Genomic DNA, 17794 nt, shown 5'->3' on the forward strand with positions numbered 1-17794 from the left:
CTACATAGAGAGATCCTGTCTGAAAGGAAAGAAGAAAAAGAAGAGGAGGAGAAGAGGAAGAAGGAAAGGAGAAGGAGGAGGAGGAGGAGGAGGAGGGGCTGGAGAGATGGCTCAGAGTTTAAGAGCATTGCTTGCTCTTCCAAAGGTCCTGAGTTCAATTCCCAGCAACCACATAGTGGCTCACAACCATCTGTAATGAGATCTGGTGCCCTCTTCTGGCCTGCAGGTATAAACACAGACAGAATATTGTATACATAATAAATAAATATTAAAAATGTTTTTAAAAAAAAGAAGAGGAGAAGGAGAAGAGGAGTTGAAGTGTCTCAAGATCCGGCTTCAGAGATGGCTCAGCGGTTAAGAGTGCTTGTTGCTTTCACAGAGAATCTCTGGGTTCTATTCCCAGCACCCATGTTGTAGGCTGTTCCCAACAATCCATAGCTGCAGTTCCAGGGGATCCCACGCCTTCTCACCTCCACAGACACTATTCGTGTACATGGTGCACATACATACATGTAGGCAAAACACTTATGCATATAAAACAAATAAATAAATATTAGACAGAGAAGTTCAGGTACTGGAGAGATGGCTCAGTGGTTAAGGGCATTTGCTGTTCTTGCAGAGGACATAAGTTCAGTTACCAGGACCCACAAGGTGGCTTATAATCATCCATAGGCTCACAAAAGGTGCACATACATACAGGCAAAACACTCATACACATAAAATAAAATGAAATGGGGCTGGAGAGATGGCTCAGTGGTTAAGAGCACTGACTGCTCTTCCAGAGGACAAGGGTTCAATTCCCAGCAGCCACATGGCAGCTCACAACTGCCTGTAACTCCAGTTCCAGGGAATCGGTACCCTCACACAGACATGCGTGCAGGAAAAACACCAATACACTTAAAATAAAAGTAAATTTTTTTTTTTTTTGGTTTTTCGAGACAGGGTTTCTCTGTGGTTTTGGAGCCTGTCCTGGAACTAGCTCTTGTAGACCAGGCTGGTCTCGAACTCACAGAGATCCGCCTGCCTCTGCCTCCCGAGTGCTGGGATTAAAGGCGTGCGCCACCACTGCCCGGCTATAAAAGTAAATTATTAAAAAAATAAAAATAGAGCCAGGCAGTGGTGGTGCACGCTTTCAATCCTAGCACTCAGGAGGCAGAGGCAGGTGGATCTCTGTGAGTTCGAGGCCAGCCTGGTCTATAGAACAAATTCCAGGACAGGTTCCAAAGCTCCACAGAGAAACTCTGTCCTGAAAAACCAAAATTAATTAATTAACTAATCAATTAATTAATTAAATTTAAAAATAAAGATAAGTAAGTCTGATTTTTTTAATTAAATAAAAAGTTCAGGGTTATCCTCAACTACTTAGTGAATGTGAAGTTAGCCTGGGCTGCAGGAGACCCTGTCCCCAAAATAAATAAATAAACAAATGTAAAGCAAACAAAGGCAGAGTTGTTGAAGTATTTCTTCTTTGGAGCCCCCCACCCCCGTACTCTCAAAAGTTCTTTCTCATTTTTTTCTTAAAAACCTCTCTGGAAAAAAAAAAAAAAGGAGAATCGAGGCAGGCCAGGTGACACCAGCCTATAATACAACAGTAAAAGAACAGTAAAACAAAGCCTCCTACGTTTTCTAGAGCCTCCCGCTGTTTCTCCACCTCTCTGTACCCTTTCCCTAGCATACCACACCCAGAGGTTGCTTGATACCCTAGCTGTGAACCCCCGGAGGAAAAGCACCCCCACCCGGTTCTCGCCCAGCCCCTCCCCCACACTGTACTGACCGAGACGGACAGATGCAGGTGCTTCGGGAGGCAGGAGGTGGGTGTCTAGCATCCGGAGCCTAACTAATAGTCCTAACAGAGAATCTTCGTGGGATGCCGGGGTCAGATGTCCCTCCAGAATGGGAACCAGGATGCAGGCTGCTATTCCGGGGCTCTGATCAAACCGTTTATTTATAGCGCTGGGGGAGGGCTCCCAACACAGACAGCAGAGCGGCTGATCTGCTGCAATGTCACTGTTAACACTGCCACTGCAGACAGCCAGCACTTGCCATTGCCATCGCCGCAGAGGACAGAGGTCTCTCAGCTGCAGACCCCAGGGGCCGCTGGGCCCCGTGTCAGAGCCTGATGGGCAGCACCATGGAGCCCCCAGGGGGTGCGTACCTGCACTTGGGCGCTGTGACCTCCCCGGTAGGGACAGCCCGAGTGCTGCAGCTGGCCTTTGGCTGTACAACCTTCAGTTTGGTTGCTCACCGAGGTGGTTTTGGGGGTGTCCAGGGCACTTTCTGCATGGCTGCTTGGGGCTTCTGTTTTGCCCTCTCCGTCCTGGTAGTAGCCTGTGAGTTCACGAAGCTCCACAGCTGCCTGCGCCTTTCCTGGGGCAACTTCACAGCAGCCTTTGCCATGTTGGCGACTCTGCTGTGCGCCACGGCTGCGGTCATCTACCCTCTGTACTTCACCCGACTGGAGTGCCCACAGGAGCCTGCCGGATGCATGGCCAGAAACTTCCGCCTGGCAGCCAGCGTCTTCGCAGGACTCCTCTTCCTGGCCTATGCTGCTGAAGTGGCCCTGACGCGGGCACGGCCAGGTCAGGTAGCCAGCTACATGGCTACCGTGTCCGGACTCCTTAAGATCGTCCAGGCCTTTGTAGCGTGTATCATCTTTGGGGCACTTGTTCATGACAGTCGCTATGAGCGCTACGTGGCCACACAGTGGTGCGTGGCTGTCTACAGCCTGTGCTTCATGGCCACCGTGGCTGTGGTGGCCCTGAGTGTGATGGGACACACAGGGGGCCTGGGATGCCCATTTGACCGCCTCGTGGTTGTGTACACCTTCCTGGCCGTGCTCCTGTACCTCAGTGCCGCCGTCATCTGGCCCGTCTTCTGTTTTGACCCCAAGTACGGAGAGCCAGGACGGCCCCCCGACTGCCTCCGAGGCAGCTGCCCCTGGGACAGCCAGCTAGTGGTAGCTATTTTCACCTACGTCAACCTGCTCCTTTATATCGTCGACCTAGCCTACTCCCAGAGGATCCGTTTTGTGCCCGTCTTGTAGCCTGGCCCATCCATCGGGATCCTCTCTCTGGCTATCAAGATGAACTAAGACATGGGAGACAAGAGGGAGGTTGGGGGCTCAGGAAAGTCTGGCAGCGCTAAGAGAAGCAAAGAGGAAGGACAGAGGAGCAGGAAGCCTTGAGCAGGGACGAGGGATAGCTAATGGGCTCTCGTTCTTCCTGTCTCTGTCTCCATCTCTTGTCTATTTCTCAGGTTCCTGACTGTCCTTGGGTCTGGTGATAGTCGTGGTACCGTATGGGAACTTTTGGAGCAGAGGCGATTGTATTTCGTTTTACAGATGGGTACCGTGAAGCTGGAAGAACTTCAGAGGTGGGCAGGTATCAGTGTCTTGAGATAGTGCATAGCTGGGGTACTACCAGTTAGAACTCGGGCAGTTTCCTGAGGTCGAAATGGGTAAAAACCAAGCCAAGGACAGCAGCGTCCGGCCATTGGAAGGAACGCTGGAGCTGGAACCTTCTGTTTGTCTGAAGGGGAAGTTTCTAGAACCCCAGGAGTCTCCTTCAGGATGGTTGTGATCGTTTGTAGAGAAACCTGGCAGCAAGGATGGACCTCACCTGTGTCCAGGAGTATCCCAAGGGGCTCAGCCTTTTTTTTTTTTTTTTTAGTTTTTTGAGACAGGGTTTCTCTGTAGCTTTGGAGCCTGTCCTGGCACTAGCTCTTGTAGACCAGGCTGGTCTCGAACTCACAGAGATCCGCCTGCCTCTGCCTCCCGAGTGCTGGGATTAAAGGCGTGCGCCACCACCGCCCGGCTTCCTTTTTTTTTTTTTTTAACAGAGAAAAGACTGTGCTGTGGTTCTCAGGTGGCCTTATGTCAAAGGTCAACACCAGAATCACTGTGAAAAGAAGATGGAGCTTTTCCCCATACACCCAACGCAGACTGTGGCCCAGAAGCCTCTGCAGAGCCTACCATGGCAGGCTGGCTTGGTTGGCAGCATTGACTCACAGAGAAGAACCATCTTGGTGTAGCCACTGGGTCATGGAGCCTGGTCACAGGCCCTCCACTTAAGCATCTTGTTAGCCGGTTGCTCCTGAACGCCAGAACGTGCTGGCATCCTTCACTCTCGACTCAGCTTCTCCTGTGGAAGAGCCCGGACTGGATTAACCATGGGAAGCCCTTCAGTTCGTTAACTGACTGTCCCCCCGGTCCTCCAACAGGGAATAAAAGGTGAATGTTTAGACCTTGCCTTCTACCTTTGCTGAGTATCCACACAAGCCCACTCGAGTCTTAAGGGCTATGGTAGATCGCACCACTTAAGCAACCTCCTTTTTTTTTTTTTTTTTTTTTTTTTTTTTTTTTTTTTGGTTTTTCGAGACAGGGTTTCTCTGTGGTTTTGGAGACTGTCCTGGAACTAGCTCTTGTAGACCAGGCTGGTCTCGAACTCACAGAGATCCACCTGCCTCTGCCTCCCAAGTGCTGGGATTAAAGGCGTGCGCCACCACTGCCCGGCCTTAAGCAACCTCCTTGTTGCATACTCTGAGAAAAGGTCTAAACCAGGTCATTGAGAGGGAGGGGGAGTCCTTGGGGGTTCCCTGGATCCTGGGATAAAGGCAAGGTGTGGCCTTATCTGGGCCTTCTGAAAAGGGGGCCATTCAGGGTGACTCAGAAGACCAAACGCAAAGAAGGAAGGTCAATGTTGGCTCCTTCTCTTCATTCCTAGAGGCACCCAGAGCTCCATGCTGAGGTCTTCAGGGCCCAGATCAGAAGGGTAAAGGGACTGCTGTACTCTCTGGATGGTGGATCCAAGAGCAGTTAGACTCGGGCCTATGAGTCAGCCTTGTGTGGTACTGTGTGGTCCTTTCTGGAGAAGGAATATTTGGGTCAGCCAAAAACTGAGTTGGGACCAATGTCTTACTTGGATGGGCAAGCTTAGGTAGCTTCTGGGCCTGCAGGGGCCCTGAACGATGAAAGCATCGAACAACAGAAGGTCACATCATCAGGGAACAAAGCGATAAAGGAACACGACAGCCACGCACCTCCTGTCTAGAGGGAGACCCTCCTGCTTCTTCCTCTTTTCTTTTTTATTTATTATATTATACATGTATGATGGGGGACACCACAGTGTGTGCGTGGAGGTGAGAAGAAAACTTTGTGGACTTAGTTCTTCTACCATATGTGTTCGGGAGAACCAGCTCAGGTGGTCGAGTTGTTAGGCTTTCAAAGCAACTTAACAATGGCCTTTCTTGTTTTCCTTTTTCCCTTGAGATAGGGTTTCACAATGTAACCCAGGCTGGCCTGCCACTGGACATCCTCCTGCCTCTGCTTCCCTAGTGCTGGGATTACAGGTATGTGATACCTCACCAAGTTTCACTGGTTTTTCTTGGGGGGGGGTCCCCTTTCCTTTTTTCACTAGCTAAAATTCTGAAACATGGTATCTGTCTCTAAATCCCCAGTGTTCTTGCTGTTCAGTAGCCCTTCTGTTCCCAGCATCACATCCACCCTAAATTTCAGAGTTCCGGGGGGAAGGCAGAGGAGAAGAGGACTAAGAGGAAAACAGGAGAGACCCGTCTTGCTCACGCCTTTAATCCCAGCACTCAGGAGGCAGAGGCAGGAGGTTCTCTGAGTTCGAGGCCAGCCTGAACTACAGAGCAAGTTCTCTAGACTACAGAAGTGTCTTTCTTTGGAGGAAAGCATCCGTTTAAATTTTTTTAGTTTACTTTATGTGTATAACTATTTTTGCACATATACATGTACAGACTTGCATACCTGGTGACTGAGGAGTGCAAAGGAAACGTCAGATGCCCTTTAAAAGGAAATCTGGGTGGTGTTAGTTGCCTTATGGATGCTGGGAACACAATCCAGGTCCTCTGCAAGGGCCTGCAAGGGCAACAAATGTTCTTTTTATGTTTGTTTGTTTGTTGTTTTTGTTGTCATTGTTGTTGTTGTTGTTTTTCAAGATAGGGTTTCTCTGTAGCTTTGGAGCCTATTCTGGAACTTGCTCTGTAGACCAGGCTGGCCTCGAACTCACAGAGATCTGCCTGCCTCTGCTCCCCGAGTGCCAGGATTAAAGGCCTGTGCCACCACCACCGGGCGCAACAAATGTGCTGAGCCATCTCTCCAACCCTGGAAAGTCTGAATGAAACACGGAGCTGAGTTTGGAAAACCGAACTTCTAGGCTTTGTGCATAGGTTTGAGCTGTCAACTCGGCATAGTTGTTCCAGCCTTTTCTTAAGAGGGTGAGTGCCGAACCGGCCATCCAGACCTTACCACTGGGTAGTCTTCTAGTTTGGTGGGTGGTCATTATGAACAACAAGAAGGGATGAAAATCCAAACTTTGCAGGCTAGAGACTCCCTAATGATTTTGAAATTACTTTCTAAAGCAGTTTGTCTTCATCTAAGGCAACAAACACAACAGGAAAAAAAATAAGCAATGTCTAATGGGGGAGGAGGTGATGGGCGCCATACTTTGGTATGATGGGTCATGCATACTTTGGTAGAGTTTGGGGAACCCCAGACTGCTATGCAGCTTTGAGACCAGCAGATGGACCCTGAGCACCTCTGGGGGTTGTGGATGCCCAGAGCACAATATCCCTAAAACCCGTGGCTGGGCAGCTGGGGCACTATAGGAAGGAGGAGGTTCGGGAAGTAATGGGTCTGTGGCTGCAGCGGACGCCCAGCTTTCAAATGAACACTTGCAATGAGATAGAGGAGGGGATCCGTGACTTTTGGGGTACTGATCTGTATTCGCAACTACAACCCACTTCACTGAGGGAGCGGGGAGGCGTGTGGATGATGCAATGCACAAGGCTCCAGTTGCAGCTCTGGATTGGCTAGCTCCCGGAGGCCGCACCGCGCATTGGCTAAAATGGAGGGAGGGCGGGGCTGGTGGGCGTGGGTGCCGCGTGGCAGATACAGAGGACTCGGTACTCGCTGGTGTAGCTTAGCTCAGGTAGCTACGCTGAGGGTAGTGGGATTCCGGGCTGCGGCGATGGGACTTCTGTAATGAATGCTTCGGGGATAGGGCTTCTGGGACCCAAGCTGGAAGCGGACTCGGGACTTGGATGTTGAGGGTACTCTTGATTCCGGGGCCCTTCCCTACAATCTGTCGCTTCGTTTGCAGGTCCCTGAGCCCTTTTCAGAGGGGTCAGAACCTTCAGCTGCAGGCCAGGACTCCTGTCTCTGGTCAGCAAGTGGTTGTATTACGGGGTGTGGGGGAATTGAAACAACTCTTAGCTCGGGCAGCAGAGGAGTAACAAAAAATTAGGTAGGGGGATATGGGAGTGGGGGAGCACCTGGCTGCCGGGAGCGGCCAGACCTGGTTCTGCCCACCCAACTTCTTGCATTCCATCCAGTTTGCAGCTGCCCAGCAGGGTCGGAGTAGCTGTGAAGGTTGTGGGTGCTGGACCTCCGGACATGAGCGTGGGTTTCATCGGGGCAGGGCAACTGGCTTTTGCCCTAGCCAAGGGCTTCACAGCAGCAGGTAGATTCCTCTGGGGCCAGGGAGGGTGCTAACGTGGAGTGTCTGGGTTAGTGGCCTCAGTCTTTTGGGAACTGTCAGGCGCCATATGTTTGGGGTTGCTGTCCTAATGGGGGTGAGGAGTGTTTCTCTGCTGTCTCCTTTCTAAGGATGCAGGGCAGAGAGGCTAGAACCAGCCTTGAGGGAGGAATTCTGTCCCTTTCAGGTGTTCTGGCTGCTCACAAGATAATGGCCAGCTCCCCGGATATGGACCAATCCACGGTCTCTGCTCTCCGGGTAGGTGCCAGGTGGACGCAGATAGGAAGTCTGACTCTCTTACGGTTAGGGTCTAGTTACGGTTAGGGTCTAGGGTTAAGGGTGAGGGCCAGAGTGGGGAGCAGCTGGAGCCCCCCCCACACTCCAGTGGGAGAAGCAAACCTGCCATAAGGAATCTCCAGATGCTGCCTCCCTGCCCTGTCGTGAATGCAGCTGGTAGAAGAGGGTGTTGGTCTAGAATGGGATTGCCTAGGTAGGGGTTAAAGGAGCCTGCAGATGGCCAGGCAGCCCTGAGACCAGATAATGGACCAGGGGTGGTGGTGAGTACAGCTTCTGTTTGCTATGGCTCAGTCAGGATTGCAGGCCAAAGACGTGGGGGTCAGGCTCCTGGCTTGAGATCCCCATCCACCTCTGGAAGGTAGGCAGCTGCAGAGACCGCAGCCATTGTAGCCTCATGTAGGATGGGCTGAGCTGCGGTTTAGAAGGCTTTTTGGCTTCAAAGGGGAACATTCCAGAGCCTAGTGCCTTTTCCATGTCTGGGTAAGGACAGCTGAGTGGGTTTTGACCCCCAACCCAGCTGGCACCACAGCCCAGCAGCCTTTGGGCTTCTCTCGGCTCAAGGCTCTCGGCTTTGTGGGTAGACAGCCCATGAGGCAAGCTGAGTCCCCTTGCATTCCTGCAGAGGATAGGGGTGAACCTGACATCCCGCAACAAAGAGACAGTGCACCACAGCCCAGCAGCCTTTGGGCTTCTCTCGGCTCAGGGCTCTCGGCTTTGTGGGTAGACAGCCCATGAGGCAAGCTGAGTCCCCTTGCATTCCTGCAGAGGATAGGGGTGAACCTGACATCCCACAACAAAGAGACAGTGCACCACAGCGATGTGCTCTTCCTGGCGGTGAAGCCACACATCATCCCCTTCATCCTGGACGAGATCGGTGCTAACATCGAGGACAGGCACATTGTGGTGTCCTGTGCGGCAGGTGTCACCATCAGCTCCATTGAAAAGGTGGGTGCCATCGACCCCGGCTCCATCGGGCTTTGGGGAGGGTGTGGTCGGGAGCTCTGCTCTGCGGGTCTGGCTTCTTTACCTGCTCACAGGGCATAGCAGCCCAGGCCACAGCAAGACCTCGGGAAATGTTCAGCTGAGGAAGCAGGTCCACACTTGCTTCCATGCCTGGGGTGAGCGCAGATAGCCAAGGCCAGAGTAAGAGAGCTGGTTTCTCTTCCAGAAGCTGACAGCGTTCCAGCCAGCTCCCAAAGTCATTCGCTGTATGACCAACACCCCAGTGGTGGTGAGGGAGGGTGTCACTGTGTATGCCACAGGCACTCACGCTCAGGTGGAGGATGGCAGGCTCGTGGAGCAGCTGATGAGCAGTGTGGGCTTCTGTACCGAGGTGGAGGAAGATCTCATCGATGCTGTCACCGGGCTCAGTGGCAGTGGCCCTGCCTATGTGAGAACTGGACAGATGGGGGGGTGGTCGGGGCTGTGGGCGGTTTCCAGGGCCTCTGTGTACCTCTGTGTCTGCTGAGCCCTGTTCTGGGTCCCAGAGAAGAGGAAGGGCAGTGGCTGAGAATGCATCTCCCCACAGGCTTTCACGGCCCTGGATGCTCTTGCTGACGGTGGTGTGAAAATGGGGCTTCCAAGGCGCCTGGCTGTCCGCCTGGGGGCCCAGGCCCTCCTGGTCAGTGTTTTGAAATACTTGTGGGAGGTGTTTCTTACTAAATCCAAAATTGGTGTCCTGGGGACATATGAGTGGGGAGTTAGCAGTGCTTTGGTGGCTGAGGGCTGTACTTTGTAGAAGCAGGTAATCAGGGGCCCGACTGCCATATGCCCCTTTCTTGTCACAGGGGGCAGCTAAGATGCTTTTGGACTCAGAACAGCATCCAGGCCAGCTCAAGGACAATGTCTGCTCTCCCGGTGGGGCCACCATCCATGCTTTGCATGTCCTGGAGAGTGGGGGCTTCCGCTCCCTGCTTATTAATGCTGTGGAGGCCTCCTGCATCCGCACGCGGTAGGTCCTGCTATCGCCCACTCCCCAGCCACCTGCTCCACACACCAGAATCCTTGCTTCAGGGGTTTTAGTGGAGTTAATCACTTAGCCGATACCTCTGAGCCCTGGCCTGGCCATGAGCAGGATTTTGGACGTTTCAAGGTTCCTTGGGTCACAAAAAGCAACGCCTCTAGCTCCCTTCCATTGCTCTGTGAGAAAGGGTCTGTAGACCTCTGGTCCTGCAATACAACCTCTGTTCAGTTTCACTATCATAGCGAAGGGGCTAGGCTAGAAGGGTGGCTGGGAAGGTTAGGTGGCCTGGCCCAGCACCTTCTTCATGGCTTTCCCAGGCTAAGTGAGTTAGCTAAGCCGGCAGCATGTTGGCAGAAGGAGCCTGGTGAGAGCTGAATGAAATGCGCCTGGGTTTTCTCAGTTGGCGTAAGGTAGAACCGAGGCTGGGAACCACAGTCCTGTTCATGTCTACAGGGCAAGCCAGCAGTGCCTTCCTGGCCAGTGTCCACCTTCCAGCACAAATGCCTAGAAAAGTCCGAGTTGCTACAGCAAGGCTTAGACGTGGGACCTAGCCACCTAGCACGGCCCATAGAGGAAACAGGAGAAACAAGATCCTGCCCCAAGATAGGCAGTGAAAGTTTAGGGCTAAGAGTTCTGAGTGATCTTGATGGCTTGATGTTGTAGCCAGGGTGACCCTGAGTCACTGAATGGTGTGAGACATGGTTGTACAGCTGTATAACAGATAGGGGGGTTGCAGGTGTAAAAGGCCCAGGGATGGGGTCCCACTGGGCACTGCCCACTGAAGATGCTGCTTCACCGTCCTTTCTGAGAAAGGCAGACCCAGTGTCCCCTTGCTTTTCTAGGGAGCTGCAGACCATGGCTGACCAGGAAACTGTCTCCCCTGCTGCTATCAAAAAGACTGTACTGGACAAGGTGAAGCTGGAGTCCTCTGCTGGGGCCTCTCTGTCTTCTTCTGGCCATATTAAGCCACTGCCCTTCAGCCAGGCCCCAGCAGGCAAGGAATGATTCACCTGCCAGTACTCCTCCCTTCTCTACTTTCTTTGTTTCTTTTCTTTTCTTTGTTTTTTGAAACAGGGTTTCTCTGTGTAGCCCTGGCTTAGAACTCTCTCTGTAGACCAGGCTGGGCTAGGATTCACAGGTTTTTTGTTTGTCTGTTTGTTGCTGTTATTTAAGCAGGGTTTTTGCTACATAGTCCACATTAGCTTTGGATTCTCCATCCTCCACTCTAGTTTCCCAAGTTCTGGGATTATGGGTGAATGTCAATATGCCAGGCTCCTTTTTAAGATAGTGGCTTGATGCGTTGCCTAGACAAGACTCAGACTTCTGGGCTCGGATCAATGCTGCATCAGCCTGGGCTCGGAGCACGCTCCCGTGTCAACCTGGGCTCAGAGCACGCTCCTGCGGCAGCCTGGGCTCGGACACGTTCCCGCGTCAGCCTGGGTTCGGAGCATGCTCCCGTGTCAGCCGCCTCCAGGCAGATCACTGGGCTGACCCACGTCTTCAGTTTCTGCTCTGGGGCTCTCTAGCTCAAAACCACACAGAATATCCCCAGAGCAGGTGCTTGCTCACAGCCAGGTCAGCCCAAGGGTCCGCCAGGAAGCGGAACATCACTGGGGACCTCCCCCTCTTCAGTTTCCTCTGGAGCTTAGTTAGGTCTGTGGGGTCTTCACGCTCCCTTGCCCAAGGTCGGCTGGGTTAGCGTGGACCCCTTCCTGTGACCCACTTACATGTGGTTGCCTGTCCTTTCTGGGAAGACTGCCTAGTCCCAGACATCCTGTACCTCCTTCTGGGGACTTCACCCCCTACCAAGGATCCCAATAGGCAAAGGGAAAGGGACTTCTCAGGTAGCTCATGAGGCCTTCACTTGTTCCCGAACTAACTCACCAAATACTGTTACTTCTCTTCCTATGCTTTCAGTTGAATAATAATAATAAAAAAAAAATCCCAAACACTCCCATTTACCTGTTTGTCACCTGTGGAGCGAGGCTTGCCCGGATAGCGGGGTGTAATGCCGAGGGAGGAGCCAGTAACACAGGTCCCATAAAGCTGACTACGGCCAGACTCCCATAGGGCAGAGGGCTACAGAGCTTCAATGCCTCTGTCATGACAAAACTGCCTGAAGGCTGGCACCACAGCGGGGCTTGGCACACTGACTTGGTGAGGGGCATCAACCTCTTCAGTCCCTACTCCTTAGCTTTCCAGGGAGAGATGTCTTTGCTGGTGGATCCAGGCTGTGCAAGGCCAAGTTCCTGGTGAGGAGGAAACCTTTGAAGGAAGTATCATAATTCTCCAGATGGACAGAATCAAGGTGACATGCATACATATGTACAGAAGTGGTAAGGAGCCTCTGCCTCCTGAGTGCTGGGATGAGAAACACTCACTGAAGCACGTGAGGCAGAGGCAGGAGGATCTCTGAGTTCGAGGCCAGCCTGGTCTACAGAGCGAGTTCCAGGACAGCCAGGGCTACACAGAGAAACCCTGTCTTGAAAATAAAATAACAACAACAGAAATCTGTTGTTGCTACAACTCCAAAAGCTGGTATATAAGGGCTGTGTGTGGCCTTGACTACGCTACAGGGAGGGGAGTCAGTCTAAATATTTTCACACAAGATCAATGTTTGACCAGGTGGTGGTGGCGCATGCCTTTAATCCCAGCACTGGGGAAGCAGAGGCAGGCGGATCTCTGTGAGTTCGAGGCCAGCCTGGTCTACAAGAGTTAGTTCCAGGACAAAAACCAAAAAAAAGAACTACGGAGAAACCCTGTTTTGAAAAAAAATTAACATTTGAATTAGTGAACAAACAAGTAAACAAAAGCACATCAAAATTAGTAGACTTTTGGCTGAGTGGTGGTGGTACACACCTTTAACAGAGACAGACCAGTCTCTGAGTTTGAGGACAGCTAGGTCTATAGATTGAGTTCCAGGACCGATAGGGCTACAACAGAGAAACCCTGTTTTGAAAAACCCAAAATAAATAAAATAATAAAATAAATTAGTAGACTTTGATGAAAAGAACACATTTTAGGGCTAGAGAAATGACTCAGCAGGTAAGAGGACCCCTGGGTCACCTCCTGGAGTGTCCTCGCTACAAGTCCCAAAGAATCACACAGAGGTCTACATCAATTATAAACTGGTTGGCCCAGTATCTCAGGCTTTTCTTATTAACTAATTCTTATAACTTATATTAGCCCACAATTCTTGTCTACGTTGACCACATGGGTTGGTACATTTTTTGGCAAGGCAGTCACATCTTGCTTCCTCTGTGGCTGGGTCACTACTGGAGACTGGATCTTCCCTCTTCCCAGAATTATTTATTTATTTATTTATTTATTTATTTATTTATTTATTTATTATGTATACAATATTCTGTCTGTGTGTATTCCTGCAGGCCAGAAGAGGGCACCAGACCCCTTTACAGATGGTTGTGAGCCACCATGTGGTTGCTGGGAATTGAACTCAGGACCTTTGGAAGAGCAGGCAATGCTCTTAACCTCTGAGCCATCTCTCCAGCCCTTCCCAGAATTCTTGTTGCCACGCCCCACCTCTATTTCCTGCCTGGCTACTGGACAATCACCATTTTATTAATAATAATACAAGTGACAAAATAAAAGGCCATTGTCCCACAGCACCTCCCCCCTTTTTTAAAACAAGAACTCTGAATCTAATATCCTTTTTTAGCTTTTTTCCCCCTGACCATTACCCAGAACAACTTGTAACCAACATTCTAAACAAAGGAAAATATCCATAGTCCATTTTTTGGGAATGTGGGTGTAGTTTTCCAGGATACTTCCTGCTGATTGGGGGAGCCTGATGCTTGATTTTTCTCCTAAGCCTACAGATATTTTTAAACACACACTAAACCATTTAGAGGTTTTCTTCTTTGAATCTATCTTTACTGACTATCACTCTCTTTTTCTGACCACATGAGTCTTTAATTTGCTAAGCAATATAGCTAGGATTAAAGCCGTGGCTTTGATGGCTGGATCCAGCCCATTCTTTAGCTTTCTGAGAGTCCAGCCTCATGGCAGAAGTACCAGCAGGAGCCATGTTTATTGCCACAACTCTATGGCATTTTAAGGTTCCTGCCACCTCCCAAAAGCATGCAGTCAGCTTTTCATCAACAGCATTTAAGTGTTTTGTGTCATGACCTCTTAAAAGAGCTGCAGGGTTTTGCAGCCAATGCTGTGTCAGGAAGCCTCTCTTAAATGAGAGCACTTGCCTCTAGCAAGCAGTCTACTCAAGAAAGTGCTGCTATCAATAAGCCATGCTTTACTCTGTTGACTGAGGTTTCTGTCCTGCCTGGTTCCCACAGTCATTAAGTCCCAAAGAATCACACAGAGGTCTATATTATAAACTCATTGGCCCAGTATCTCAGGCTCCTCTTATTAACTAATTCTTATAACTTATATTAGGCCATAATTCTTATTTCTCTTAGCCACGTGGCTTTTCGGCGAGGCAGTCACATCTTACTGTCTTGCTTCCTCTGCAGCTGGGTCACGACTGCAGACTGAATCTTCCCTCTTCCCAGAATTCTCGTTGCCCAGCCTCTACTTCCTGCCTGGCTACTGACCAATCAGCATTTTATTAAAAATAATACAAGTGATAGGGCACAGACCATTGTCCCACAACACTCATACATATAAACATTTAAAAATGTATTTAAAAAATTAATAAATGGACTGGACAGTTGTGGTACATGCTTTTTGTTGTTGCTTTTGGTTTTGAGTAAGGGTTTCTCTGTAGCTTTGGAGCCTGACCAGGCTGGCCCCTCAAGCACAGAAATCTGCCTGCCTCTGCTTCCTGAGTGCTGGGATTAAAGGTGTGCACCTGGTACAACAGACCTTTTTACAGAGGCCGTGAATGCTCATGTTTCTCTAAATAGAAGCCACTGACCATGGAGCTGGGAAGATGAGATCCCCACCTCAAAAGGTGATATATGCATTCTTCGGGGAGCCTGAGAGTTGACTGGGAGCACAGGTGAGCCAGAGGCTTCCCGTGCAGCGGAGAGCGGGCTGCTCAGAGGAAAGATGTCTTTCAGGGGGCTTCGTATCAGCATCTCACTCCCTTTTCCTAGTTTCCCACAAACAGCTCAGAAAGAACCAAGACTGGTTGAGACAACTGAGAGGGTTGGAAGACAAAATCCAGCTGTGGTAAGAAACAGCGCTGGAGGCATGGGGGACCAGGAGGTTTGAGCCACTGCCCAAGAGCTGGTTGTACTGAAACTGTGTGGCAGATGGGTTGCCTGGAAACGAAACTTCTTGAAGTACCATTCTGTAAAAGAGAGCTTTGTTTGAAAGACTCGTGCAGCCAACCTACTGAACCTCTCTGTTCTCTATTCTCCACCACCATTCCCAGGACAAGTATGCTGAGCCCGTGTGGGGAGCCAGGCGAGGGTTCCTGAGTGGGTAGATTTACATGGTGAGGCAGCTCTGCCCTTCACCAGTGACAGGCTACAGTTATATGCTCCTGGGGTCTTGCTTCAATATGGATTCTAGTGTTCCTCAGGCCTCCCTGCATGAATATAAGCACATTAGTTACCGCTCTATAGAACCCTGCCGGCCCCAAGGAAGAGTCTAGAGAGTGGATCACCTCCTGGAGTGTTCCCCTCGCCATGGGATGAGTGGCTTGACATGAAGAACCAGCCTCAGGGTTAACCCCGATCCCAGGGTTCTCCACCCTCAAGAAGCAGCTCCACACCGCAACCCCACTGACTCCAGAAGACTTCATCCCTGATTATTTCCTGTAACACGTGTGGCCCTGGGTGTGTACATGCCCACACTTTGTAACAAGGCGAGGTTCCTATGGATGCTGAGCAAGGACGGGGGAGCAAGGCTCCCTGAAAGTGGAAGGAAAGATGATTCTGATGTGTGATTCTAAGTCAGACCGAACGCTGCAAGGACCAGGATGTAAAGGGACTGGGAACGTGACTGGGAATCAGCCCAGCAGCTGCCACCCTTCAGAGGCCACCCCAGGACCCCATAGCACGTACTGACTAAGGGTACTTGAGCAGGTGACACAAGGGCAAGGAGCATCAAATGAAAGAACAAGTCCTGATGCCAACCGGCACATCCTCCCGGGCTGCCCTTGACTTGGTATTTTCCTAGCCCAATACTACTATAATCCGATATTTCTCTCCCATCTGCCTGTTCCCAACTACTCAGCTGCTGTTTCCCAAACAATTGACTCAAAGGCTTATAGGAATTATCAATACCCAGCCAATAGTTCAGGCTTATTACTAACTAGCTGTTACCGGTTTTTTTTTTTTTTTGATTTTCCAAGACAGGGTTTCTCTGTAGTTTATGGAGTCTGTCCTGAAACTAGCTCTTGTAGACCAGGCTGGCCTCGAACTCATTAACCCATATTCCTTATTTATGCTCTACCACATGATATTAGCATGGCACATTCATGTCCTGCTTCCTGTGTCTGGCTGGCGACTCCTGACTCCACCCTTCTCCTTCCCATCATCCTTGGTTGGTCGCTCCGCCTATACTTCCTGCCTGGCTGCTGGCCAATCAGCGTTTTATTAAGCCAATGGGAGAGACAAATCTTCACAGTATACAAGAGGATTATTCCACAGCACACTACACCCACCCTTCCAGTCCCTCTCAGCAGGGTGGGGGAGTGGCTCAGGGGCTCCCTGGAACCAGCACTCAGTGATGAAGATGAAGATACTGAACACAAGGATGCACTAGGCCTCTCCTCTGACCTAATATTTGCTTGTATCTGTGTGTGTGTGTGTGTGTGTTGTGGATGTGGTCCAGTGATAGTTGTGGGTGTGGTCCACAGATAGAGCATTTGTCTAGCATTGCCTCATACCCTGGGTTTAACCCCTAACATTGGTAGGGAAAAGCTTGAGAAGTTTGCATGCCTAGAATCCCAGTTCTTTTCTTAAGATTTATTATATATATAATATATTACATATATATTATTCTGCATGTATATATGCATTCAGGCCAGAAGGGGGCACCAGATCTTATTACAGATGGTTGTGAGCCACCATGTGGTTGTTGGGAATTGAACTCAGGATATCTGGAAAAACAGCCAGTGCTCTTAACCTCTGAGCCACCTCTCCAGCCCCTGTTGTTTTTTTTCAAGACAGGATTTCTGTGTAGCCCTGGCTGTCCTGGAACCTGCTTTGTAGTCCATGATGGTCTCTGCCTCCTGAGTACTAGCATTAAAGGTGTGCACCACCATGGCCCAGAAAGTCCCAGTAACTCTTGGGTCCAAGAGTTCCAAGCTAATCTGAGCAACAGAGTGGAACTCATCCTCATAAATAAAGACACTAACAAGGAGGGCATGGAAGCTCAGGCCTATAACCCCAGCACGGAGGCTGGAGCAGGAGGGTTGCTGCTGAGTTTAAACCAGCCTGGGCTACAGAGTGAAACTCCATCTTACAAGCACGACAAAAACAAGGGGAAGGAGGGTGGAGATAAAGAACAGAAACTCCGAGGCATGAGGAGTAATTCCACGTTCACAGAAGCCCTGTACTCTGAGACTCTAGCTACACCCAGCGAGAGATAAAGACCCCCTACACACTCCCCAAAGAAATACCACATTAAGAACAACTTTTAGCCCTACAGTTCAGATGGGGTCAATAAATTGAGGTGCGGGATTCCAAAATAAATAAATAAATAAATAATAATAATAAGTTTCTTGAAGCTGGCAGAACGGACTAGAGGATCCTGGGTTAGCTTCTGCCGTACCTTCATCCGTTACTCAGTGGCAGTGAATCATGACGAACACACACAAACCCATCGCCAGCCCTCTTGACCCTTTTTCCTCGTCACCCGCCTTTCAGGATGAATCATCTTCCCAGGCTTTCCACCTGAGAAGGGAGGGCCAAGCAGAAAGTTCTGAAACTGGAATGAAAACTTGATCTCTCCCATTATCCTTCTTTTCCCCTTTTATTTTCACTTCATTCTCCGGGATTATCAACAGCAGGGGGAAGTTTCTGCACAGGAAGAGTAGCGGCAGAATGCACCGGAAGCAGTTGTAGCTGGGGGTGGGGGGACGGGTGCTGGGGAGGTGCACAACTCTTAA

The 17794-nt window shown here is 50.4% G+C and overlaps 2 protein-coding genes across 4 annotated transcripts; both read left to right on the plus strand.

Moving 5' to 3' along the window:
* Window positions 1-1828: 1828 nt before the first annotated feature.
* Window positions 1829-4200, plus strand: LOC121444119 (myeloid-associated differentiation marker-like protein 2). 2 transcript variants are annotated; one of them, XM_041645902.1, is made up of 2 exons: window positions 1829-3380; window positions 3838-4200. In XM_041645902.1, exon 1 carries the CDS (start codon window positions 2120-2122, stop codon window positions 3041-3043), a length of 924 nt encoding a protein of 307 aa, XP_041501836.1. In that variant the 5' UTR covers window positions 1829-2119; the 3' UTR covers window positions 3044-3380; window positions 3838-4200. The 2 variants fall into 2 exon arrangements, with proteins under 2 accessions (XP_041501836.1, XP_041501837.1); XM_041645903.1 differs by having other exon boundaries at window positions 1829-3372.
* A 2686-nt stretch (window positions 4201-6886) lies between these two features.
* On the plus strand, window positions 6887-11700 carry LOC121444114 (pyrroline-5-carboxylate reductase 1, mitochondrial). Of its 2 annotated transcripts, none has more exons than XM_041645895.1 (8): window positions 6887-6950; window positions 7354-7481; window positions 7684-7754; window positions 8559-8738; window positions 8962-9183; window positions 9322-9414; window positions 9581-9744; window positions 10599-11700. In XM_041645895.1, the coding sequence occupies exons 2-8, from the start codon at window positions 7415-7417 to the stop codon at window positions 10759-10761; spliced, it is 960 nt and encodes a 319-aa protein (XP_041501829.1). In that variant the 5' UTR covers window positions 6887-6950; window positions 7354-7414; the 3' UTR covers window positions 10762-11700. The 2 variants fall into 2 exon arrangements, with proteins under 2 accessions (XP_041501829.1, XP_041501828.1); XM_041645894.1 differs by having other exon boundaries at window positions 6941-7071.
* The last annotated feature ends 6094 nt before the right edge of the window (window positions 11701-17794 follow it).

This window comes from Microtus oregoni, unplaced genomic scaffold (genome assembly GCF_018167655.1).
Source record: "Microtus oregoni isolate MIOR12 unplaced genomic scaffold, Mior012 000117F_ref0000505, whole genome shotgun sequence".
NCBI lineage: Eukaryota > Metazoa > Chordata > Mammalia > Rodentia > Cricetidae > Microtus > Microtus oregoni.

Excerpts from the sequence above, each read along its gene's own strand:
- LOC121444114 (XM_041645895.1), top strand. The coding sequence starts at position 7,415 with ATGAGCGTGGGTTTCATCGGGGCAGGGCAACTGGCTTTTGCCCTAGCC. Across the intron at positions 7,755-8,558 it reads CCACGGTCTCTGCTCTCCGG|AGGATAGGGGTGAACCTGAC; the intron begins GTAGGTGCCAGG and ends GCATTCCTGCAG. Across the intron at positions 9,745-10,598 it reads GCCTCCTGCATCCGCACGCG|GGAGCTGCAGACCATGGCTG; the intron begins GTAGGTCCTGCT and ends TTGCTTTTCTAG.
- LOC121444119 (XM_041645902.1), top strand. The coding sequence starts at position 2,120 with ATGGGCAGCACCATGGAGCCCCCAGGGGGTGCGTACCTGCACTTGGGC.